At 50.7% G+C, this 24993-nt stretch overlaps 2 protein-coding genes and 1 long non-coding RNA gene across 32 annotated transcripts in view; 2 read left to right on the top strand and 1 right to left on the bottom strand.

Annotated features, from left to right (window-relative positions):
- Positions 1–50: 50 nt before the first annotated feature.
- wdr21 (WD repeat domain 21) lies at positions 51–15693 on the bottom strand. 3 transcript variants are annotated; one of them, XR_008071629.1, is made up of 14 exons: positions 15198–15560; positions 14690–14784; positions 14382–14539; positions 14140–14222; positions 13515–13617; positions 12797–12940; positions 11135–11184; positions 10741–10820; positions 9541–9633; positions 7856–7953; positions 5610–5786; positions 5363–5477; positions 819–2343; positions 51–752 (listed from the first exon to the last, which is right to left on the bottom strand). XR_008071629.1 is itself a non-coding variant. In XM_052471454.1 (14 exons), exons 2-14 carry the CDS (start codon positions 15287–15289, stop codon positions 2105–2107), a joined length of 1527 nt encoding a protein of 508 aa, XP_052327414.1. In that variant the 5' UTR covers positions 15290–15300; positions 15582–15693; the 3' UTR covers positions 51–2104. The 3 variants fall into 3 exon arrangements, 2 of the variants coding, with proteins under 2 accessions (XP_052327414.1, XP_052327413.1); XM_052471454.1 differs by adding an exon at positions 15582–15693 and having other exon boundaries at positions 51–2343; positions 15198–15300; XM_052471453.1 differs by having other exon boundaries at positions 51–2343.
- LOC127909510 (uncharacterized) lies at positions 11198–12778 on the top strand. Of its 27 annotated transcripts, none has more exons than XR_008071647.1 (6): positions 11198–11447; positions 11487–11627; positions 11787–11898; positions 11986–12043; positions 12196–12224; positions 12308–12778. It is a non-coding gene; the product is annotated as an uncharacterized LOC127909510 (long non-coding RNA). The 27 variants fall into 27 exon arrangements; XR_008071643.1 differs by having other exon boundaries at positions 12091–12224; XR_008071648.1 differs by lacking the exon at positions 12196–12224 and having other exon boundaries at positions 11505–11522; positions 11581–11627; positions 11852–12043.
- A 651-nt stretch (positions 15694–16344) lies between the features above and the next one.
- LOC118375895 (zinc finger protein DPF3) overlaps positions 16345–24993 on the top strand; it is a 56443-nt gene continuing 47794 nt past the window's right edge. For both annotated transcript variants that reach the window (XM_052471456.1, XM_052471455.1), the window contains exon 1: positions 16345–16478. In XM_052471456.1, the coding sequence (XP_052327416.1) occupies positions 16447–16478 (32 nt within the window). In that variant the 5' untranslated portion in view covers positions 16345–16446. The remainder of the gene's footprint in view (positions 16479–24993) is intronic.

The following is a 24993-nucleotide window of genomic DNA, read 5'->3' as shown; positions in this document are numbered from 1 at the left end:
AGTGTGTGTCATCATTTAAAATTTTAAAAAGCAGACTGGTTATGTGGAGGTCTGTTGACAATGCAATTTTTATTTTATTTTTATTTTTAAATAATTCCACGCCATCCATTCAATCACCATGGATAAAATACATTGTTTTGAATCGTATAAACTTTACATCAATCATTGAAATCGGTTTCGGATGAATAATTACCGTTATTATTATAAAGACAAAAAAAAACAACTTCAATAATAGCAGTTGATGAATTGCAGTTTCTGTGGACATAATTCAGGGTTCACTGGTAGACAAATATAGTAGAGAGTCCTGGATCCATGTTCCAGCAGTCCACCTGCAGCGCTACGGTGAGCCCCAACTCTCCACTTCGCAGCTCTATGGTCAGACCCAACTCTCCACTTCGCAGCTCTACGGTCAGACCCAACGCTCTACGGTCAGCCCCAACTCTCCACTTCGCAGCTCTATGGTCAGACCCAACTCTCCACTTCGCAGCTCTACGGTCAGACCCAACTCTCCACTTCGCAGCTCTACGGTCAGACCCAACTCTCCACTTCGCAGCTCTACGGTCAGACCCAACTCTCCACTTCGCAGCTCTATGGTCAGACCCAACTCTCCACTTCGCAGCTCTATGGTCAGACCCAACTCTCCACTTCGCAGCTCTACGGTCAGACCCAACTCTCCACTTCGCAGCTCTACGGTCAGACCCAACGCTCTACGGTCAGCCCCAACTCTCCACTTCGCAGCTCTACGGTCAGACCTAACTCTCCACTTCGCAGCTCTACGGTCAGACCCAACTCTCCACTTCACAGCTCTACGGTCAGACCCAACTCTCCACTTCGCAGCTCTACGGTCAGACCCAACTCTCCACTTCGCAGCTCTACGGTCAGACCCAACTCTCCACTTCGCAGCTCTACGGTCAGATCCAACTCTCCACTTCGCAGCTCTACGGTCAGACCCAACTCTGCACTTGAAGTCTTGAAGCTCCAGGCTGATAACTTCAGGCAGTAAGAGTCTTCTTCATTCCAGTTACTTTGCAAAGAAAGGTTCAGTCAAGGCCTCCCCTAGCAGGCTGCCTCAGTCGAGCCCTCCCCTAGCAGGCTGCCTCAGCCGAGCCCCCCCTAGCAGGCTGCCTCAGTCAAGCCCCCCCCCTAGCAGGCTGCCTCAGTCAAGGCCTCCCCTGGCAGGCTGCCTCAGTCAAGGCCTCCCCTGGCAGGCTGCCTCAGTCAAGGCCTCCCCTAGCAGGCTGCCTCAGTCAAGCCCTCCCCTGGCAGGCTGCCTCAGTCAAGGCCTCCCCTGGCAGGCTGCCTCAGTCAAGCCCTCCCCTGGCAGGCTGCCTCAGTCAAGGCCTCCCCTAGCAGGCTGCCTCAGTCAAGGCCTCCCCTGGCAGGCTGCCTCAGTCAAGGCCTCCCCTGGCAGGCTGCCTCAGTCAAGGCCTCCCCTGGCAGGCTGCCTCAGTCAAGGCCTCCCCTGGCAGGCTGCCTCAGTCAAGGCCTCCCCTGGCAGGCTGCCTCAGTCAAGCCCTCCCCTGGCAGGCTGCCTCAGTCCAGCCCTCCCCTGGCAGGCTGCCTCAGTCCAGCCCTCCCCTGGCAGGCTGCCTCAGTCCAGCCCTCCCCTGGCAGGCTGCCTCAGTCAAGCCCTCCCCTGGCAGGCTGCCTCAGTCAAGCCCTCCCCTGGCAGGCTGCCTCAGTCCAGCCCTCCCCTGGCAGGCTGCCTCAGTCAAGCCCTCCCCTGGCAGGCTGCCTCAGTCAAGGCCTCCCCTAGCAGGCTGCCTCAGTCAAGCCCTCCCCTGGCAGGCTGCCTCAGTCAAGCCCTCCCCTGGCAGGCTGCCTCAGTCAAGGCCTCCCCTGGCAGGCTGCCTCAGTCAAGCCCTCCCCTGGCAGGCTGCCTCAGTCAAGCCCTCCCCTGGCAGGCTGCCTCAGTCAAGCCCTCCCCTACCTAGCAGGCTGCCTCAGTCAAGCCCTCCGCTAGCAGGCTGCCTCACTCAAGCCCTCCCCTAGCAGGCTGCCTCAGTCAAGCCCTCCCCTAGCAGGCTGCCTCAGTCAAGCCCTCCCCTAGCAGGCTGCCTCAGTCAAGCCCTCCCCTAGCAGGCTGCCTCAGTCAAGCCCTCCCCTAGCAGGCTGCCTCAGTCACTACCCCTCCTCCCTCCTGGTAGTCACTGTTATAAGGGAAGTAGTACAGATCGTGCCTGACAGCCATGAGGAGACCAGGCAGGCCTCTGTTGCCTCCAAGCTGAGAAGAGAAGACCACGCTGGGGATCATGTCCTTTCCAGCAGGGTGGGGAGATGGGATGGTCCTCAGGAGCTGGCCGTCCCCCAGAGACCACAGACGGGTGTAGCAGTCCTGACCCACTGGAGAAGACAAATGGGAAAGGGCAAGATACTTGTCATTCTTTTCTCATTTCATTTGACATGTACATTTCAGTAATTTAGCAGGCACTTTTCTTAAATGTTTATTCGGATCCTCGTTAGCTTTTGCAAAAGCATCAGCTACTCTTCCTGGGGTCCACAAATATAAATATATTAAAAAAGACGAGTAACAAAACACTGATAGACACCGACAGTCGCACACATTTAAAATACAACAACAAAATGAGGTGTGTCCGTTGCTGTTCCATGAGATATTGTTTAATCTGTCTGTTTAAAGGTCATTTTGCTCTTTGCTTGAGTAATTGAAGATGGGAGTTCCATGCGATCATGGCTCTTTACAATACTGTTCTATTTGGTATTCTATGGGGTTCTATTTGGTATTCTATGGGGTTCTATTTGGCATTCTATGGGGTTCTATTTGGCATTCTATGGGGTTCTATTTGGCATTCTATGGGGTTCTATTTTGCATTCTATGTGGTTCTATTTGGTATTCTTTGAGGTTCTATTTGTGCTGAGAATTCCTTTTGGACTTGGAGACCCCTGGTGGCATTGCATGCTGTTGATGCCGGGAAAATTATGGAGTTGCAGTCGTGAGTGAACAGGAGGGGACTGAGCACGCAACCATGGGGAGCTCCAGTGTTAAGGATCAGCGTGGCAGATGTGTTGCTACCTACCCTCACCACCTGGGGGCGGCCTGTCAGGAAGTCTAGGATCCAGTTGCAGAGGGAGGCGTTTAGTCCCAGGATCCTTAGCTTAGTGATGAGATTTGAGGGTATTATGGTGTTGAACGCTGAGCTGTAGTCAATGAATAGCATTCTCACATAGGTGTTCCTTTTGTCCAGTTGGGAAAGGGAGTGCAATAGAGATTGCATCATCTGTGGATCTGTTAAGGCGGTATGCAAATTGGGTTGCCTTTGTGTTCTTGGGCACAGGGACAATGGTGGTCTGCTTGAAGCATGTTGGTATTACAGACTCAATCAGGGACATGTTGAAAATGTCAGTGAAGACACTTGCCAGTTGTTCAGCACATGACCGGAGCACACGTCCTGGTAATCTGTCTGGCCCCGCAGCCTTGTGAATGTTGACCTGTTTAAAGGTCGGCTACGGAGAATGTGATCCCACAGTCGTCTGGAACAGCTGATGCTCTCATGCATGCTTGTTGCTTGCCTCGAAGCGAGCATAGAAGTGATTTAGCTTGTCTGGTAGGCTCATGTCACTGGGCAGCTCGCGGCTGTGCTTCCCTTTGTAGTCTAATAGTTTGCATGCCCTGCCACATAAGACGAGTGTCGGAGCCGGTGTAGTACGATTCAATCTTAGCCCTGTATTGACGCTTTGCCTGTTTGATGGTTCGTCGGAGGGCATAGCAGGATTTCTTGAAAGCTTCCGGATTAGAGTCCCGCACTTTGAAAGTGGCAGCTCTTCCCTTTAGCTCAGTGCAAATGTTGCCTGTAATCCATGGCTTCTGGTTGGGAAATGTACGTACAGTCACTGTAGGGACGACGTCCTCAATGCACTTATTGATAAAGCCAGTGACTGATGTGGTGTACTAGAATCCCGGAACATGTTCCAGTCCATACTAGCAAAACAGTCCTGTAGTTTAGCTTCTGCTTCATCTGACCACTTTTTTATTGATCGAGTCACTGGTGCTTCCTGCTTTAATTTTTGCTTGTAAGCAGGAATCAGGAGGATAGAGTTGTGGTCGGATTTACCAAATGGAGGGCGAGGGAGAGCTTTGTACGCGTCTCTGTGTGTGGAGTACAGGTGATCGAGATTTGTTTCCCTCTGGTTGCACATTTAACATGTTGATAGAGATTTGGTAGAACTGATTTAAGTTTCCCTGCATTAAAGTCTCAGGCCACTAGGAGCGCCCCCTCTGGGTGAGTGGTTTCCGGTTTGCTTATTTCCTTATACAGCTGACTGAGTGCGGTCTTAGTGCCAGCATCTGTCTGTGGAGGTAAATAAACAGCCACGAAAAGTATAGCTGAAAACTCTCTAGGCAAGTAGTGTGGCCTGCAGTTTATCACAATATACTCAACTTCAGGCGAGCAAAATCTAGAGACTTCCTTAGATTTCGTGCACCAGCTGTTGTTTACAAATATGCACAGATCGCGCGCGCCCCCCACCTCGTCTTACCGGAGTGTGCCGTTCTATCCTACCGGTGCAGCGTGTATCCCGCTAGCTGAATATCCATGTCGTCATTCAGCCGCGATTCCGTGAAACATAGGATATTACAGTTTTTTGATGTCCAGTTGGTAGGATATTCGTGATCTTACCTCTAGTCTAGTGGTCCTTCTGTAGCTCATTTGGTAGAGCATGGCGCTTGTAACGCCAGGGTAGTGGGTTCAATTCCCGGGACCACCCATACGTAGAATGTATGCACACATGACTGTAAGTCGCTTTGGATAAAAGCGTCCGCTAAATGGCATATATTATTATTATATTAGTTCGTCCAATGATTGCATGATTGGTGAGTAATATTGAGCTAACTGGCGTTGGGTGCTGACGTGTAAAGTGTGGAATCATCTGCATACATAGTCATTGTACCTTTGTGTAAGACCAGTGGCAAATCATTTGTAAAAAAAAATAGAGTAGAGTAACGGCCCAAGGCAACTGCCCTGAGGGACACCGCACTGTACATATCTGTTGTTAGAGAAGCTTCCGTTGGATAAATAATTCTCCAATCAGGTGATGTAAAGCCATAAGCAAGTGAATTTCTTCAATGACAATTTATGATCAATAACATCCAAGGCTGCACTGAAATCTAACTCGTTTTATTATCCATTTCCTTTAACCAATCATCTGTCGTCCGAGGCAGTGCAGTACAAGTTGAGTGTCTTTGTCTTCAAGTATCCAGAGAGACTTCAACTTAGGAAGGGATTGCACTAACTTGAAGTTATCAAAAAGTAGTAACCTACCAGCAGTAAGGCCCTGTAACCTACCAGCCATCAGCAGTAAGGCCCTGTAACCTACCAGCCATCAGCAGTAAGGCCCTGTAACCTACCAGCCATCAGCAGTCCCTCAGCTTCGTTGACGTGGAGGGGTAAGTAGGCGTGTTGGTTATGATGACCCTCGTACTTCCGCACTGGTTTTGTTACTCGTACATCCCACAGCTTGATCTGCAGTGACACATATCAACACACAGGTAAAACAGAGTTGGAGAAGGCGAACTTTACCACGTGTGTGTGTGTGTGTCCGTGTGTGTGTCCATGTGTGTGTGTGGCCTGTCCCAGTGTATCTGTCTGTCCCACCTCTCCAATCATGTCCGCAGCCAGTAGGTAGTTCTCATCCTGTAGTATTCGTACGGAGGTGATAGCAGAGTCCTGGGAGAACCTGCAGGCCTTCCAGCTGTGGTCCCGTCTGCCTCTCTGACGCAGGTCGATACTGAAGATCTCTCCTGACCTGCAGCCATTAAACAAGACCGGAGCCTGGATGGAGGGAGAGGGGAATGAGAGAGGGAGACAGGGGAATGAGAGAGGGAGACAGGGGAATGAGAGAGGGAGACAGGGGAATGAGAGAGGGAAGTGAGAGAGGGAGACAGGGGAATGAGAGAGGGAAGTGAGAGAGGGAGAGGGGAATGAGAGAGGGAAATGAGAGAGGGAGAGGGGAATGAGAGAGGGAGAGGGGAATGAGGGAGACAGGGGAATGAGAGAGGGAAATGAGAGAGGGAGAGGGGAATGAGAGAGGGAAATGAGAGAGGGAGAGGGGAATGAGAGAGGGAGAGGGAAATGAGAGAGGGAGAGGGAAATGAGGGAAATGAGAGAGGGAGAGGGAAATGAGAGAGGGGAATGAGAGAGGGGAATGAGAGAGGGGAATGAGAGGGGGAGGGGGAATGAGAGGGGTATGAGGGAGGGGTATAAAGGAGGGGAATGAGGCAGGGGCGAGGGGAATGAGGCAGGGGCGAGGGGAATGAGGCAGGGGAGAGGGGAATGAGGCAGGGGAGAGGGGAATGATGCGGGGAGAGGGGAATGAGAGAGGGAGAGGGGAAAGAGGGAGGAAGAGGGAAATGAGGGAGGTAGAGGGGAATGAGAGAGGGAGAGGGGAATGAGAGAGGGAGAGGGGAATGAGAGAGGGAGAGGGGGATGAGAGAGGGAGAGGGGGATGAGAGAGGGAGAGGGGGATGAGAGAGGGAGAGGGGGATGGGAGAGGGGAATGAGGGAGGGAGAGGGGAAATGAGGGAGAGAGAGGGGAATGAGGCAGGGGAGGGGTATAAGGGAGGGGTATGAGGGAGGGGTATGAGGGAGGGGAATGAGGGAGGGCGAGGGCAATGAGGCAGGGGCGAGGGGAATGAGGCAGGGGCGAGGGGAATGAGGCAGGGGCGAGGGGAATGAGAGGGGGAGGGGGAATGAGAGAGGGAGAGGGGAATGAGAGAGGGAGAGGGGAATGAGAGAGGGAGAGGGGAATGAGGGAGGGAGAGGGGAATGAGGGAGGGAGAGGGGAATGAGAGAGGGAGAGGGGAATGAGAGAGGGAGAGGGGAATGAGAGAGGGAGAGGGGAAAGAGGGAGGGAGAGGGGAAATGAGGGGAGAGGGGAATGAGGGAGAGAGGGGAATGAGGGAGAGTGGGGAATGAGGGAGAGAGGGGAATGAGGGAGAGAGGGGAATGAGGGAGAGAGGGGAATGAGGGAGAGGGGGGGGAATGAGGGAGAGGGAGGGGAATGAGGGAGAGGGAGGGGAATGAGGGAGAGGGAGGGGAATGAGGGAGAGGGAGGGGAGGGGTATAAGGGAGGGGAGGGGTATAAGGGAGGGGTATGAGGGAGGGGTATAAAGGAGGGGAATGAGGGAGGGCGAGGGGAATGAGGCAAGGGCGAGGGAAATGAGGCAGGGGCGAGGGGAATGAGGCAGGGGCGAGGGGAATGAGGCAGGGGCGAGGGGAATGAGGCAGGGGCGAGGGGAATGAGGCAGGGGGGAGGGGAATGAGGGAGGGGTATAAAGGAGGGGAAAGAGGGAGGGTGAGGGGAATGAGGGAGGGCGAGGGGAATGAGGGAGGGCGAGGGGAATGAGGCAAGGGCGAGGGGAATGAGGCAGGGGCGAGGGGAATGAGGGAGAGGGAGGGGTATAAAGGAGGGGAATGAGGGCGAGGGGAATGAGGGAGGGAGAGGGGAATGAGGGAGAGGGAGGGGTATAAAGGAGGGGAATGAGGGAGGGCGAGGGGAATGAGGGAGGGCGAGGGGAATGAGGGAGGGGCGAGGGGAATGAGGCAGGGGCGAGGGCGAGGGGAATGAGGGAGGGCGAGGGGAATGAGGGAGGGCGAGGGGAATGAGGGAGGGCGAGGGGAATGAGGGAGGGGAATGAGGGAGGGGAGGGGGAAAGGCCTGTTATAAACTCTGAAAGTCAATAATAAAGAAGTTTGAGAAGCGCCCCTCCATCTGTTCATCACACACACACACACACACACACACACACACACACACTTCAGAAACACCAGCTTCTCACCAGTGTTGGTTACACTTTTTGTGACAATGAGTCTAAGTGAATGCCTTGGTACCACTAACTCACCCTGAGGGCAAACTGCTGTGCCAGCACATCACTGCCGATGCCATAGGTCTGTCTCCTGCCCGTCACTGCGTCCGTCACTATCACCCTGCGAGACAGACCTGGTAACAGACGAACACAAAGACCACAGGAGACAGACGGGGAAACGACCACGGGAGACAGACGGGGAAACGGCCACAGGAGACAGACGGGGAAACGGCCACAGGAGACAGACGGGGAGACAGGAGACAGACGGGGAAACGACCACGGGAGACAGACGGGGAAACGACCACGGGAGACAGACGGGGAAACGACCACGGGAGACAGACGGGGAGACAGGAGACAGACGGGGAAACGACCACGGGAGACAGACGGGGAAACGTCCACGGGAGACAGACGGGGAAACGTCCACGGGAGACAGACGGGGAAACGACCACGGGAGACAGACGGGGAAACGACCACAGGAGACAGACGGGGAGACAGGAGACAGACGGGGAAACGACCACGGGAGACAGACGGGGAAACGACCACGGGAGACAGACGGGGAAACGGCCACGGGAGACAGCCGGGGAAACGACCACAGGAGACAGACGGGGAGACAGGAGACAGACGGGGAAACGACCACGGGAGACAGACGGGGAAACGACCACGGGAGACAGACGGGGAAACGGCCACGGGAGACAGACGGGGAAACGACCACGGGAGACAGACGGGGAAACGACCACGGGAGACAGACGGGGAAACGACCACGGGAGACAGACGGGGAAACGACCACGGGAGACAGACGGGGAAACGACCACGGGAGACAGACGGGGAAACGACCACGGGAGACAGACGGGGAAACGGCCACGGGAGACAGACGGGGAAACGACCACGGGAGACAGACGGGGAAACGACCACGGGAGACAGACGGGGAAACGACCACGGGAGACAGACGGGGAAACGACCACGGGAGACAGACGGGGAAACGACCACGGGAGACAGACGGGGAAACGACCACGGGAGACAGACGGGGAAACGACCACGGGAGACAGACGGGGAAACGACCACGGGAGACAGACGGGGAAACGGCCACGGGAGACAGACGGGGAAACGGCCACAGGAGACAGACGAGGAAACGGCCACAGGAGACAGACGGGGAAACGGCCACAGGAGACAGACGGGGAAACGACCACAGGAGACAGACAGGGAAACGGCCACAGGAGACAGACGGGGAAACGGCCACAGGAGACAGACGGGGAAACGGCCACAGGAGACAGACGGGGAGACAGGAGACAGACGGGGAGACAGGAGACAGACGGGGAGACAGGAGACAGACGGGGAAACGGCCACAGGAGACAGACGGGGAAACGGCCACAGGAGACAGACGGGGAGACGGCCACAGGAGACAGACGGGGAGACGGCCACAGGAGACAGACGGGGAAACGGTCACTAAAATTGTGCTTTTCAAAATTCTAACCTGCAACCAGTGTGTGTGTGTGTGTGTGTGTGTGTGTGTGTGTGTGTGTGTGTGTGTGTGTGTGTGTGTGTGTAGAACAGAATGCTATTGTCATTTAATGATCTGTTATTATTAATGAACAGGCAAGTCTCAGTGAGAGGTTTCATGTCTGGAACATTGTATAAAATGCTGTTGCTTGCTCCTGTATCACTAACATTGTAGTGTAAAATGCTAATCAATTGGTAAAGATGATGGGAGGCCTCCAACTCACCCGTGCTAAATGTTTTGTCAGCCTGAGGGTTGAGACACCAGGCACAGGACCAGGCTGTAGAGATCTTAAAACTACACAGCATCCCCGGCTGGTCTGGAGGAGGAGGAGAGAGAGGAGGACGAGAAGAGAGGAGGAGGAGGAGAAGAGAGGAGGAGGAGGAGAGAGGAGGAGGAGGAGGAGAGAGGAGGAGGACGAGAGAGGAGGAGGAGAGAGAGGAGGAGGACGAGAGAGGAGGAGGACGAGAGAGAGGAGGAGGACGAGAGAGAGGAGGACGAGAGAGAGGAGGAGGACGAGAGAGGAGGAGGACGAGCGAGGAGGAGGACGAGCGAGGAGGAGGACGAGCGAGGAGGAGGACGAGCGAGGAGGAGGACGAGCGAGGAGGAGGACGAGCGAGGAGGAGGACGAGAGAGGAGGACGAGGAGAGAGGAGGACGAGGAGAGAGGAGGACGAGGAGAGAGGAGGACGAGGAGAGAGGAGGAGAGAGGAGGAGGAGGAGAGAGGAGGACGACGAGAGAGGAGGGTGAGGACGAGAGAGGAGGTTGAGAGAGGAGGAGAGGAGGAGAGAAGAGGAGGACGAGAGAGGAGGAGGACGAGAAGAGAGGAGGAGGAGAGAGGAGGAGAAGGAGGAGGAGAGAGGAGGAGAAGGAGGAGGAGAGAGGAGGAGGACGAGAGAGGAGGACGAGAGAGGAGGAGGACGAGAGAGGAGGACGAGAGAGGAGGAGGACGAGAGAGGAGGACGAGAGAGGAGGACGAGAGAGGAGGACGAGAGAGGAGGACGAGAGAGGAGGGCGAGGACGAGAGAGGAGGGCGAGGACGAGAGAGGAGGGCGAGGACGAGAGAGGAGGAGGACGAGAGAGGAGGAGAGAGAGGAGGACGAGAGAGGAGGAGGACGAGAGAGGAGGAGGACGAGAGAGGAGGAGGACGAGCGAGGAGGAGGACGAGCGAGGAGGAGGACGAGCGAGGAGGAGGACGAGGAGAGAGGAGGACGAGGAGAGAGGAGGACGAGGAGAGAGGAGGACGAGGAGAGAGGAGGAGGAGGAGGAGGACGAGAGAGGAGGAGGAGGACGAGAGAGGAGGAGAAAAAAGGAGAGAAATAACAAATGCGCTCAGCATGAAATATATGAACATTATAGTATTACATTACAGTAAAATGTCATGAAAAGTATAGTATGTTCTGAAAGAAGCACATGGAAAAGTTACCTGGGTTGGAGTTGCTGAAGAGCGAGGCTGGTAGTAAACTGACACAGCCAGGAGTCTCTGCCATGCCCACCAGACACAGGCTGAACACTGGAGTCAAGAAAACACCAACCCAACTCTCTTAAGTACAGCTACTGACAACGGTCTGAATATGAACATGCCTGAGGGGACCTTTGACCCCCGTCGAGACAAACTAGGGTCATGAACTCTAACGTAGCAGGCCAAAAAATAAACACCAGAGTGGAGTTCCCACATTCGGCTTTCAGCTGAGAAGGAAGGTTGATTTAGCCGTATCCTAGTAACACCGGAAGCATCCGGGTTGCTGGCAACTCCGCTAAGGAAGCAGGGTCATTAACCACATTGAGTAGCATCACAGTCTGCTGTGTAAGACGGATACAGGACGTGTGAGTCAGAGTGGGTGACGGAGGCCCAGCAGATAGAGTTCACCTGAAACACAGACAACATGTTTATAACACAGGTACTGAACAGGTGGAACAGACAACACAGGTACTGAACAGGTGGAACAGACAACACAGGTACTGAACAGGCAGAACAGACAACACAGGTACTGAACAGGTGTAACAGACAACACAGGTACTGAACAGGTGTAACAGACAACACAGGTACTGAACAGGTGTAACAGACAACACAGGTACTGAACAGGTGTAACAGACAACACAGGTACTGAACAGGTGTAACAGACAACACAGGTGGAACAGACAACTGAACAGGCAGAACAGACAACACAGGTGTAACAGACAACACAGGTGTAACAGACAGCACAGGTACTGAACAGGTGGAACAGACAACACAGGTACTGAACAGGCAGAACAGACAACACAGGTGTAACAGACAACACAGGTGGAACAGACAACACAGGTACTGAACAGGTGTAACAGACAACACAGGTACTGAACAGGCAGAACAGACAACACAGGTACTGAACAGGCAGAACAGACAACACAGGTACTGAACAGGCAGAACAGACAACACAGGTACTGAACAGGCAGAACAGACAACACAGGTACTGAAACACAGGTACTGAACAGGTGGAACAGACAACACAGGTACTGAACAGGCAGAACAGACAACACAGGTGTAACAGACAACACAGGTGGAACAGACAACACAGGTACTGAACAGGTGGAACAGACAACACAGGTACTGAACAGGCAGAACAGACAACACAGGTACTGAACAGGCGGAACAGACAACACAGGTACTGAACAGGTGGAACAGACAACACAGGTACTGAACAGGCGGAACAGACAACACAGGTACTGAACAGGCAGAACAGACAACACAGGTGGAACAGACAACACAGATACTGAACAGGCAGAACAGACAACACAGGTGGAACAGACAACACAGGTACTGAACAGGTGGAACAGACAACACAGGTACTGAACAGGCAGAACAGACAACACAGGTACTGAACAGGCAGAACAGACAACACAGGTACTGAACAGGTGGCACAGACAACACAGGTACTGAACAGAACAGACAACACAGGTACTGAACAGGTGGAACAGACAACACAGGTACTGAACAGGCAGAACAGACAACACAGGTACTGAACAGGCGGAACAGACAACACAGGTACTGAACAGGTGGAACAGACAACACAGGTACTGAACAGGCAGAACAGACAACACAGGTGGAACAGACAACACAGGTACTGAACAGGTGGAACAGACAACACAGGTACTGAACAGGCAGAACAGACAACACAGGTACTGAACAGGCGGAACAGACAACACAGGTACTGAACAGGTGGCACAGACAACACAGGTACTGAACAGGCAGAACAGACAACACAGATACTGAACAGACAACACAGGTACTGAACAGACAACACAGATACTGAACAGACAACACAGGTACTGAACAGGTGTAACAGTCGAACGACACAGGTACCTACCATCCAGCATGCTTCTAATGCCCAACTCCAAAACGAACCTTCATTCCCAGTCTCTCCCCCCAGCTCCTAACCCTCCCCTCCATCCATGTCACCTTTCTGTTGGTAGAGGTTATCCTCAGACCTCTCTCTCCTTCTCACCTTTCTATTTGTAAAGTAGAGGTTGTCACACATCTTGACAGACAGGGAGCCCCTGCTGCAGCCTCTGAAGTTCATGATGCCGTACTTGCAGCCTCCGTGAGACACGTCGTTAACCGTGAACACTCGCTCACATGCAGAGTCACCCTGAGAGAGAAGGGGAGAGGGGGGGGGAGGAAGAAATGTGGGGAGGAGGGAGAGAGAGAAGAGGGGGGAATGGGGAGGAAGTGTGGGGAAGAGAGAGGGGAGGAGGGAGAGAGAGAGAAGAGGGGGGATGGGGAGGAAGAAGTGTGGTGAGGAGGGAGAGAGAGAGAAGAGGAGAGGGGAGGAAGTGTGGGGAGGAGGGAGAGCAAGAGAAGAGGAGAGGGGAGGAAGTGTGGGGAGGAGGGAGAGCAAGAGAAGAGGAGAGGGGAGGAAGTGTGGGGAAGAGAGGGGAGGAGGGAGAGAGAGGAGAGGGGGGGGAGAAGAGGGGAGGGAGGAGGAAATGGAGAGGAAGAAGTGTGGGGAAGAGAGAGAGGGGAGGAGGGAGAGAGAGAGGAGAGGAGGGAGAGAGAGAGGAGAGGGGGGAGGGGAGAGGACGAAAGGGGAGGAAGAAGTGAGGGGAGGAGAGAGGAAGAGGAGTAAGAGAGAAAAGAAGAGGGTAATCAGGAGGAAGTTTACACCAGTCTACCATTGCCAACGTTATTCTTAAAAGTCAAAAGAAAGCGTGTGTGTAACTCACCACTATGAGTCTAAAGTGGTCTGTGTTGGGACTGCTGCTTTCAGAGCTCTGGACCTCCAGTCTGTGACGTCTCATCCCACTCACCTTCACCTCATGGATCAGCCTGGGCAACACAATCATAAGGGACACAATCATAAGGGACACAGTCATAAGGGACACAGTCATAAGGGACACAGTCATAAGGGACACAATCATAAGGGACACAGTCATAAGGGACACAGTCATAAGGGACACAGTCATAAGGGACACAATCATAAGGGACACAGTCATAAGGGACACAGTCATAAGGGACACAGTCATAAGGGACAGTCATAAGGGACACAGTCATAAGGGACACAGTCATAAGGGACACAGTCATAAGGGACACAGTCATAAGGGACACAGTCATAAGGGACACAGTCATAAGGGACACAGTCATAAGGGACACAGTCATAAGGGACACAGTCATAAGGGACACAGTCATAAGGGACACAATCATAAGGGACACAGTCATAAGGGACACAGTCATAAGGGACACAGTCATAAGGGACACAATCATAAGGGACACAGTCATAAGGGACACAGTCATAAGGGACACAATAACGTATGTACGTATGTACGTGTGTGTGTACTTCTGATACCGTACCTACTGTAAGAGTTCCCAGGTAGCAGACCCAGGTGTCTTTTCTGCAGCAACAGAGCTGAGTTCAGGCCTGCTCTTGGTGCTTTCTGGAGGGAGAAACAAAACACACTAGAAAAGCCCTTCAGAGCTGCTGCTGTCGTTTTCAATTAGGCAAGGAGAGACGTCATCTATCGGCTATAAGATACAAAACTTTTTTTATTTTTTTTTATTCGATAGGGTAAAAAGTTCCCCGTCTGTAGTAGTACCTTCCTGGGCCTCTCGTCCTCAGTGATCATCCTGGCCCTGTGTTTCTCCTGCTCTCTCTCCTGCAGCAGCCCTCTGGTCAGAGGGTTACAGTTGTTGTGGCCTGGCAGCAGACGGAAGTAACGGTTCTTCTCAGCGTCAAAGTAGAACCCCGGCAGCTCTGGAGATGGAAGGACAAAGGTACACGTGGACGATAAAGACGCGGAGTCTGTATTGTCCTTGTACGTGCAGTGACACACTTTGGACTGCACTGATTTTATAAGTAGTCATTCTACAGCCATGTAGAAAGGTGTGTCTGAGTGTAACTGACCTGGAGCAGAGGAGGAGGAGGCTGCAGTATCAGAAATAGACCTATTCTCTGGGGTCCTGTCTCTGTAGGAGGGGCCTGCTTCACTGCTGCCATACCTGGGGACCAGAGAGGAGAGGCAAGTCAGTTGACAACAAATTATTATTTACAATGACGGCCTACCCCGGTCTAACTCTAACGGCGCTGAGACAATTGTGCGCCGCCCTATGGGACTCCCAATCACGGCCGGTTGTGAAACAGCTCTGGAATCGAACCAGGGTCTGTAGTGATGCCTCTAGCACTGAGATGCAGTGCCTTACTTAGACCGCTGCACCACTCTGGAGACCAATGCCACCATTACACCGGTAAAACAACACACGGGCAGGATTATAACAGAGTTTAGGAATACGTGTAATTCCGAAGAACGCCCCGGGCATTTGATAGATCAAGTAAACGAGCTGTGAATAAGGTAGTTTACACATAATTTGGGCCAACCAACCTGTGGTCGTGAGAGACATTGTCACCATCCTACCTTTGTTCCTGTGTCCTGTCCCTTTGCCAGTCAGAACGGTAACCGAGTCGCCTACGGTCCCTGCCCCTGTCACGCCAATTCCCTTTCTTCATCCCTGCTATTGCTATGGACACAAATACCGGACAGTAAACATCAACACGAAGTCTGTCACTCGCTTCTGTGTTGTGTACTTGGTAGCTAGCTAGCAAGTTAGCTAATTCGGCTAGCCATTTCGCATGCTAACAAAAGCACTTTAAATACAGACACGTGGTACGCAGACAATTTGAATGATGAATCATTACTATATTTAAAATGAAATGGGGTTATTCGTGTAGTAATTAGAGGATACGATGTTGATCAAATATATTATTGAACATCGGAGCTTTGACACAAAGTTCATTTTACCTGCTACAACGTTGCACCCACGTGACCAAGTTAACACCCGCCCCTAAACCCTCATTGGCTTATCGCTCACAAAAGTGGCCCTCTTTGCGGCTTCACTATTGGCTGCTTTGCGCCATCAATCACTATCGTTTCCTCTAACGAAATGTAACTTTAATCATCATTCTCATGAATGAAACATTTGTAACATTGTATCAGAGATGACTGTCGTCTGTAGTGGTAAAGAAGTTGTGATTGGTTTAGGTTATGGATAGAGCATTGCTTTGTAATGAATTTATTGTGTTAACAAACCTTCATGTTTGATTAATGCTTCTTATAATATCAATCAAACCAACATTTGCCCTATGTTATTGTATTTTACTGCACTACTGCATATGATTATATCATTGTTCTAATACCATTCTATTTGTTTTGCTAAATGCCACTGAAGGAAGAAGAGTATCTTATATGTTGAGAAAATAAAAGATGGTCGGTTTGCGACAGGCACAAAGGAACACAGTAGAACAACTGACCATGTTTTTATTTTCCTTGCGAGGAAATGCAGCCACTCCCTGAAATATCTCTTTCATACGCCGGGCGATATATACCCACACTATGCAATGGATTTATACTGACTAGTGACCGGTGATGATTTGTATATGTGTGCAACATCACAGATTAATATAAAGTTGTCCTCTAGCTACTGTATCAAGCGTCGTCGTCTTTATGAAACGCTTTTGACAGTTTTCTCATAAACCACGCCTGATCTCTGGATGCTATTATTGTATTGGTTAAGGAGCGGGGCGCCGAGCACCTTATTGGTTGTCTTCTTCATGGGGTCCCAAACAGCTCTGAGATTTAGAGTATTGGGTTACAGTTTCGCAGCAAAATGGCGACTGTCATTCAGAATCCTCTCAAATCGTAAGTAATCTTTAAAATGCTATATTATTTTCCCCGAAAAAAACAAACGCATTTGCTTGGATGCAATGGTTGCATTCAATAAAGGAGAAAAGCACAACACATTGAATGGAATAACGGAATAGCGGATTTTATATGATGTTTGTAAACATATCACAACGTGTATTGAAACAATTAGAAGTTAGGACAAAATGTTGTCGTTTTGTTTGTATTTATTAGTCTCTACACGAATGGATTCGACGCATAAAGCATGTAGTCACGTGCACGCTTTTAAGAAAATATATTTCCATGCGCGTGAAACAATGTTCTGCACTCCGATTTACGCTGCGCGGACAAGTCAATTGTGTATGGACTTCGTTTTACAAAAGTTGTTACGATATTCTGCTACATTAATAGCCTAAGAACATTAGGATAAGTGTTTGTTAATCTTTCACAGATATAGGCTACTTCCATTGTTCAGGTCCGTTTTATTACTTGGAATTCACGTAAACTAACCAGCGCTTCTTTTGTGCGCTCTCTCATCAATAGCCAACATTAGGATAATGTATATTCAGTATTTATAATGTGGGATTATTTCCTCAGTAAAAAAAACACACGGAGTACCCTGTGATGATGGGCTATCATTTGAGTAGCCTATGCATGGGATTGCTTTTTACTGTCTGCGACAGATTTCGGGTGCGAAAGGTCCGATCAGGCTGAGCGCACAGGAGCGGTGTCCGTGAAGGGAAAACGGTTTACCATCAAGAATCGCTTTACTGGGATCGGCTCATAGAACTAGTGGTCTAATCGAATGTGATAAATAACAAGTCTATACGTCTCAATAGTGTCAACACTGTTTTTGAGCATTGAACACAGCTCCAGGAGCTGTATGTTTTTTTTTGTCTGTCTGCCATTGAAATACAGCAACAAGTCAATGTACCTGCTGACTTCTGCAGTCACTGCTGCTGTCCTGTAGTCTCTGCTGCTCTCCTGTAGTCTCTGCTGCTGTCCTGTAGTCTCTGCTGCTGTCCTGTAGTCTCTGCTGCTGTCCTGTAGTCACTGCTGCTGTCCTGTAGTCACTGCTGCTGTCCTGTAGTCACTGCTGCTGTCCTGTAGTCACTGCTGCTGTCCTGTAGTCACTGCTGCTGTCCGGTAGTCACTGCTGCTGTCCTGTAGTCACTGCTGCTGTCCTGTAGTCACTGCCGCTGTCCTGTAGTCACTGCTGCTGTCCTGTAGTCACTGCTGCTGTCCTGTAGTCACTGCCGCTGTCCTGTCACTGCTGCTGTCCTGTAGTCTCTGCTGCTCTCCTGTAGTCACTGCTGCTCTCCTGGTCTCTGCTGCTGTCCTGTAGTCACTGCTGCTGTCCTGTAGTCACTGCTGCTGTCCTGTAGTCTCTGCTGCTGTCCTGTAGTCACTGCTGCTGTCCTGTAGTCTCTGCTGCTGTCCTGTAGTCACTGCTGCTGTCCTGTAGTCACTGCTGCTGTCCTGTAGTCACTGCTGCTGTCCTGTAGTCACTGCTGCTGTCCTGTAGTCACTGCTGCTGTCCTGTAGTCACTGCTGCTGTCCTGTAGTCACTGCTGCTGTCCTGTAGTCACTGCTGCTGTCCTGTAGTCCCTGCTGCTGTCCTGTAGTCCCTGCTGCTGTCCTGTAGTCACTGCTGCTCTCCTGTAGTCACTGCTGCTGTCCTGTAGTCACTGCTGCTGTCCTGTAGTCACTGCTGCTGTCCTGTAGTCACTGCTGCTCTCCTGTAGTCACTGCTGCTGTCCTGTAGTCACTGCTGCTGTCCTGTAGTCACTGCTGCTGTCCTGTAGTCACTGCTGCTGTCCTGTAGTCACTGCTGCTGTCCTGTAGTCACTGCTGCTGTCCTGTAGTCACTGCTGCTGTCCTGTAGTCACTGCTGCTGTCCTGTAGTCACTGCTGCTGTCCTGTAGTCACTGCTGCTGTCCTGTAGTCACTGCTGCTGTCCTGTAGTCACTGCTGCTGTCCTGTAGTCACTGCTGCTGTCCTGTAGTCACTGCTGCTGTCCTGTAGTCACTGCTGCTGTCCTGTAGTCACTGCTGCTGTCCTGTAGTCACTGCTGCTGTCCTGTAGTCACTGCTGCTGTCCTGTAGTCACTGCTGCTGTCCTGTAGTCACTGCTGCTGTCCTGTAGTCACTGCTGCTGTCCTGTAGTCTCTGCTGCTGTCCTGTAGTCACTGCTGCTGTCCTGTAGTCACTGCTGCTGTCCTGCAGTCACTGCTGCTGTCCTGTAGTCACTGCTGCTGTCCTGTAGTCACTGCTGCTGTCCTGTAGTCACTGCTGCTGTCCTGTAGTCTCTGCTGCTGTCCTGTAGTCACTGCTGCTGTCCTGTAGTCACTGCTGCTGTCCTGTAGTCACTGCTGCTGTCCTGTAGTCTGCTGCTGCTGTCCTGCTGTCCTGCAGTCACTGCTGCTGTCCTGTAGTCACTGCTGCTGTCCTGTAGTCACTGCTGCTGTCCTGTAGTCACTGCTGCTGTCCTGTAGTCTCTGCTGCTGTCCTGTAGTCACTGCTGCTGTCCTGTAGTCACTGCTGCTGTCCTGTAGTCACTGCTGCTGTCCTGTAGTCACTGCTGCTGTCCTGTAGTCACTGCTGCTGTCCTGTAGTCACTGCTGCTGTCCTGTAGTCACTGCTGCTGTCCTGTAGTCACTGCTGCTGTCCTGTAGTCACTGCTGCTGTCCTGTAGTCACTGCTGCTGTCCTGTAGTCACTGCTGCTGTCCTGTAGTCACTGCTGCTGTCCTGTAGTCACTGCTGCTGTCCTGTAGTCACTGCTGCTGTCCTGTAGTCACTGCTGCTGTCCTGTAGTCACTGCTGCTGTCCTGTAGTCACTGCTGCTGTCCTGTAGTCACTGCTGCTGTCCTGTAGTCACTGCTGCTGTCCTGTAGTCACTGCTGCTGTCCTGTAGTCACTGCTGCTGTCCTGTAGTCACTGCTGCTGTCCTGTAGTCACTGCTGCTGTCCTGTAGTCACTGCTGCTGTCCTGTAGTCACTGCTGCTGTCCTGTAGTCACTGCTGCTGTCCTGTAGTCACTGCTGCTGTCCTGTAGTCACTGCTGATGTCCTGTAGTCACTGCTGCTGTCCTGTAGTCACTGCTGCTGTCCTGTAGTCACTGCTGCTGTCCTGTAGTCACTGCTGCTCTCCTGTAGTCACTGCTGCTGTCCTGTAGTCACTGCTGCTGTCCTGTAGTCACTGCTGCTGTCCTGTAGTCACTGCTGCTGTCATGTAGTCACTGCTGCTGTCATGTAGTCACTGCTGCTGTCCTGTAGTCACTGCTGCTGTCCTGTAGTCACTGCTGCTGTCCTGTAGTCACTGCTGCTGTCCTGTAGTCACTGCTGCTCTCATGTAGTCACTGCTGCTGTCCTGTAGTCACTGCTGCTGTCCTGTAGTCACTGCTGCTGTCCTGTAGTCACTGCTGCTGTCCTGGAGTCCTGCTGCTGTCCTGTAGTCACTGCTGCTGTCCTGTAGTCACTGCTGCTGTCCTGTAGTCACTGCTGCTGTCCTGTAGTCACTGCTGCTGTCCTGTAGTCACTGCTGCTGTCCTGTAGTCACTGCTGCTGTCCTGTAGTCACTGCTGCTGTCCTGTAGTCACTGCTGCTGTCCTGTAGTCACTGCTGCTGTCCTGTAGTCACTGCTGCTGTCCTGTAGTCACTGCTGCTGTCCTGTAGTCACTGCTGCTGTCCTGTAGTCTCTGCTGCTGTCCTGTAGTCACTGCTGCTGTCCTGTAGTCACTGCTGCTGTCCTGTAGTCACTGCTGCTGTCCTGTAGTCACTGCTGCTGTCCTGTAGTCACTGCTGCTGTCCTGTAGTCACTGCTGCTGTCCTGTAGTCACTGCTGCTGTCCTGTAGTCACTGCTGCTGTCCTGTAGTCACTGCTGCTGTCCTGTAGTCTCTGCTGCTGTCCTGTAGTCTCTGCTGCTGTCCTGTAGTCACTGCCGCTGTCCTGTAGTCACTGCCGCTGTCCTGTAGTCACTGCTGCTGTCCTGTAGTCTCTGCTGCTGTCCTGTAGTCTCTGCTGCTGTCCTGTAGTCTCTGCTGCTGTCCTGTAGTCACTGCCGCTGTCCTGTAGTCACTGCTGCTGTCCTGTAGTCACTGCTGTGTCCTGCTGCTGTCCTGTAGTCACTGCTGCTGTCCTGTAGTCTGCTGCTGTCCTGTAGTCACTGCTGCTGTCCTGTAGTCACTGCTGCTGTCCTGTAGTCACTGCTGCTGTCCTGTAGTCACTGCTGCTGTCCTGTAGTCACTGCTGCTGTCCTGTAGTCACTGCTGCTGTCCTGTAGTCACTGCTGCTGTCCTATAGTCACTGCTGCTGTCCTGTAGTCACTGCTGCTGTCCTGTAGTCACTGCTGCTGTCCTGTAGTCACTGCTGCTGTCCTGTAGTCACTGCTGCTGTCCTGTAGTCACTGCTGCTGTCCTGTAGTCACTGCTGCTGTCCTGTAGTCACTGCTGCTGTCCTATAGTCACTGCTGCTGTCCTGTAGTCACTGCTGCTGTCCTGTAGTCACTGCTGCTGTCCTGTAGTCACTGCTGCTGTCCTGTAGTCACTGCTGCTGTCCTGTAGTCACTGCTGCTGTCCTGTAGTCACTGCTCTGCTGCTGTCCTGTAGTCTCTGCTGCTGTCCTGTAGTCTCTGCTGCTGTCCTGTAGTCACTGCTGCTGTCCTGTAGTCTCTGCTGCTGTCCTGTAGTCACTGCTGCTGTCCTGTAGTCACTGCTGCTGTCCTGTAGTCACTGCTGCTGTCCTGTAGTCCCTGCTGCTGTCCTGTAGTCACTGCTGCTGTCCTGTAGTCACTGCTGCTGTCCTGGAGTCCCTGCTGCTGTCCTGTAGTCACTGCTGCTGTCCTGTAGTCACTGCTGCTGTCCTATAGTCACTGCTGCTGTCCTGTAGTCACTGCTGCTCTCCTGTAGTCACTGCTGCCTGGATGTTGGTGATAACAACCCTGTTTCTGTGTAAAAGCCTTGCAGCATTTTCTCCCATCTGTCTGTGAGAAGTGATGTGATTCTATTCACAGACCGGCTGTATGTCTCCGTCCCACATGGAACCATATTCCCTATGTGTGTAGTGCACACATTTCAACCAGGGAGCTGTTCAGAAATAGTGCACTACATAGGGAATAGTGCACACATTTTATCCAGGGAGCTGTTCAGAAATAGTGCACTACATAGGGAATAGTGTACCATTTTGGGACACATGCAGACACTCTGCCTGCTAGACACGCTAGACGATCAGGACATATTTACCCACATTTGCTGTGGAATGTAGCGAAGGGGTCTGGCACATAGTTATAACACAGCCTATGGTTGGAGTGATAGTCAGAAGAACAGGCTTGCATTCCTGGTTTACACTAAATAAGCTCCATTGTTTGGTCTAACAGATGGTCCTTCACTGACAACCCGAGCAAAGCAACCAAACAGACAGTGCGATCAACATGTTTGTGTCCGGATGGTGTGTGGGCTGAAATATGAATGTGGTTACACACGAGATGCCATCTTTGCCAATTCACTATAGATACTCTTGTTTTCACTATAGATACTCTTGTTTTCACTATAGATACTCTTGTTTTCACTATAGATACTGTTCTTAGTCACTATATATACTGTTCTTAGTCACTATAGATACTGTTCTTAGTCACTATAGATACTGTTCTTAGTCACTATAGATACTGTTCTTAGTCACTATATATACTGTTCTTAGTCACTATATATACGGTTCTTAGTCACTATAGATATACTGTTCTTAGTCACTATATATACTGTTCTTAGTCACTATATATACTGTTCTTAGTCACTATAGATACTGTTCTTAGTCACTATATATACTGTTCTTAGTCACTATATATACTGTTCTTAGTCACTATATATACTGTTCTTAGTCACTATAGATACTGTTCTTAGTCACTATATATACTGTTCTTAGTCACTATATATACTGTTCTTAGTCACTATATATACTGTTCTTAGTCACTATATATACTGTTCTTAGTCACTATATATACTGTTCTTAGTCAATATATATACTGTTCTTAGTCAATATATATACTGTTCTTAGTCACTATAGATACTGTTCTTAGTCACTATAGATACTGTTCTTAGTCACTATAGATACTGTTCTTAGTCACTATAGATACTGTTCTTAGTCTGTTCTCCCAGACTATATATAGTCTGTTCTCCCAGACTATATTCTGTCTGTTTTATAGCCAGGCTAAATTCTACCTGTCCCAGACTATATTCTGTCTGTTTTATAGCCAGGCTAAATTATACCTGTCCCAGACTATATTCTGTCTGTTTTATAGCCAGGCTAAATTATACCTGTCCCAGACTATATTCTGTCTGTTTTATAGCCAGGCTAAATTATACCTGTCCCAGACTATGTTCTGTCTGTTTTATAGCCAGGCTAAATTATACCTGTCCCAGACTATATTCTGTCTGTTTTATAGCCAGGCTAAATTATACCTGTCCCAGACTATATTCTGTCTGTTTTATAGCCAGGCTAAATTATACCTGTCCCAGACTATATTCTGTCTGTTTTATAGCCAGGCTAAATTATACCTGTCCCAAACTATATTCTGTCTGTTTTATAGCCAGGCTAAATTCTACCTGTCCCAGACTATATTCTGTCTGTTTTATAGCCAGGCTAAATTATACCTGTCCCAGACTATATTCTGTCTGTTTTATAGCCAGGCTAAATTATACCTGTCCCAGAATATATTCTGTCTGTTTTATAGCCAGGCTAAATTATACCTGTCCCAGACTATATTCTGTCTGTTTCAGAAGACTCCTCCATAGGAGATTCAGTTAAAGCATGAAAGAAAGGACCTTTTGTCTGCAATGCATTGTATCACAGGGATGGAGAGAGTCTAGTTTTACATAGATATGAATCACATATTCAAATATATCCTCTTTGTGCCAGGCCTTGTCAAGAGGAAAAGGGGGACACAAGGACAGTCATGTCTTCTGCATTTCATCCATTTAACCCAGAGAGGTACAGGGGACTGCCTGTCGCTCTCCCTCGCCATCTTGGGTTTAATGTGGTTCCTATCTGACCAGGGTGTTTCTATGAGAGGTGTGGGGTTTGCACTTAGCTCGTAACAACATCCCCGTTCTGTTGATAAGAGGTTTGGTACAGTGGGAAGTTCATTGTCCATGGCTTGTCTCCTGCTCTCTGCATAAAACAAAACCATTTTAAATAACACAAAGGGGGGTTCACTATGCTCTAAGAAAACTGGATGCATATATATATATGAGAGAGAGAGAGAGAGACTGACAAAGTTGAGTTCAGTTATTACCATAGTATTATCAGTGAATAAGACTATTCTCTGACAAAGTTGAGTTCAGTTATTACCATTCTAATTTACAGGACAGCTCTTTGTTGAGCCTGTCTGGGAAACACAAATGACAGAAAGACTCAAGAGGGTGACAGGGTGTACCTGTTAAATCACATGGTTATCAGGAAGTACCTGCTAGTACTGCTGTCTCACGTCTACTAACATTTAGTCATCATTTAGGCACCATCATGACCCATCGTCTGGCATCTCAGAATAAACCACATCATTCTTCTGAATTATGGATGTTCTAAATATTATTCATCTTTATTTATTCATTTCCATTTGTTTTATTTGACCTTTTAGGAAGTCTTTTTTGGGGGGGGGGGATTCAAATATATGTCTGTAAAAGAGAGCTGGCAGCATGTCAGCAAAGGGAAACATAGGACCCCCTCCTCTCCCCACAATGCAACACAATAAAAGAAGATCATACAGAAACAATAGTCAGAGACAATATGCTACACTGCCCTGTTTCTGCGGGGTCGCGGCCCGTGCACTCACTCACTGTAAATGTGTGTCTGTGTGATTTCAACTGTGAGGTTGGAGGCACTTACCCATAGAGGGATATAGAGCTGGCCAGGCTCTGTGTTTATAGATTGTGGGGGCGGGCTGTGCAGGGGTGGAAATGTATAGGAGAAGAAGGTGTGTGTGTATGGGGAGGGGGGGGGTGGATGTCTGTAGGAGTGGGGACTGTGTGTGCGTGTGACCCTTTCACTGCCTATTTGTGTGTCTGTCTTGTATTTGTGTGTCTGTCTTGTATTTGTGTGTGTGGCCCTGCCCCTTTCTGCCTGTTTGCGTGTCTGTCTTGTATTTGTGTGTGTGGCCCTGCCCCTTTCTGCCTGTTTGCGTGTCTGTCTTGTATTTGTGTGTGTGGCCCTGCCCCTTTCTGCCTGTTTGTGTGTCTGTCTTGTATTTGTGTGTGTGACCCTGCCCCTTTCTGCCTGTTTGCGTGTCTGTATAGTATCGTGTGTGTGTGTGTGTCTGGCTTACAGGAACACACTCCCCTCCCCCGTTTAGCGTGAGAGGACGAGGGAGCTACAGTGATTGATGGGTGAATTACATGTGTGCTTTCAGACGGACTCTAAACACTGGGGCAGCTCTCCGGCTCCCTGGCCTTTTGTGATTCCCGCTCGGTTTTTGGGGGAATGGCCGAGCTGGCGGGAATGTTTTCCAGGCGTTGGGAATTAGAACGGCCCGGGAAAATTCGGCACCC

This window comes from Oncorhynchus keta, chromosome 19, assembly GCF_023373465.1.
Source record: "Oncorhynchus keta strain PuntledgeMale-10-30-2019 chromosome 19, Oket_V2, whole genome shotgun sequence".
In the NCBI taxonomy this organism is placed as follows: Eukaryota; Metazoa; Chordata; class Actinopteri; order Salmoniformes; family Salmonidae; genus Oncorhynchus; species Oncorhynchus keta.
The sequence above is the reverse complement of the archived record's forward strand: the minus strand, read 5'-3'. Positions and strand labels throughout refer to the sequence as shown.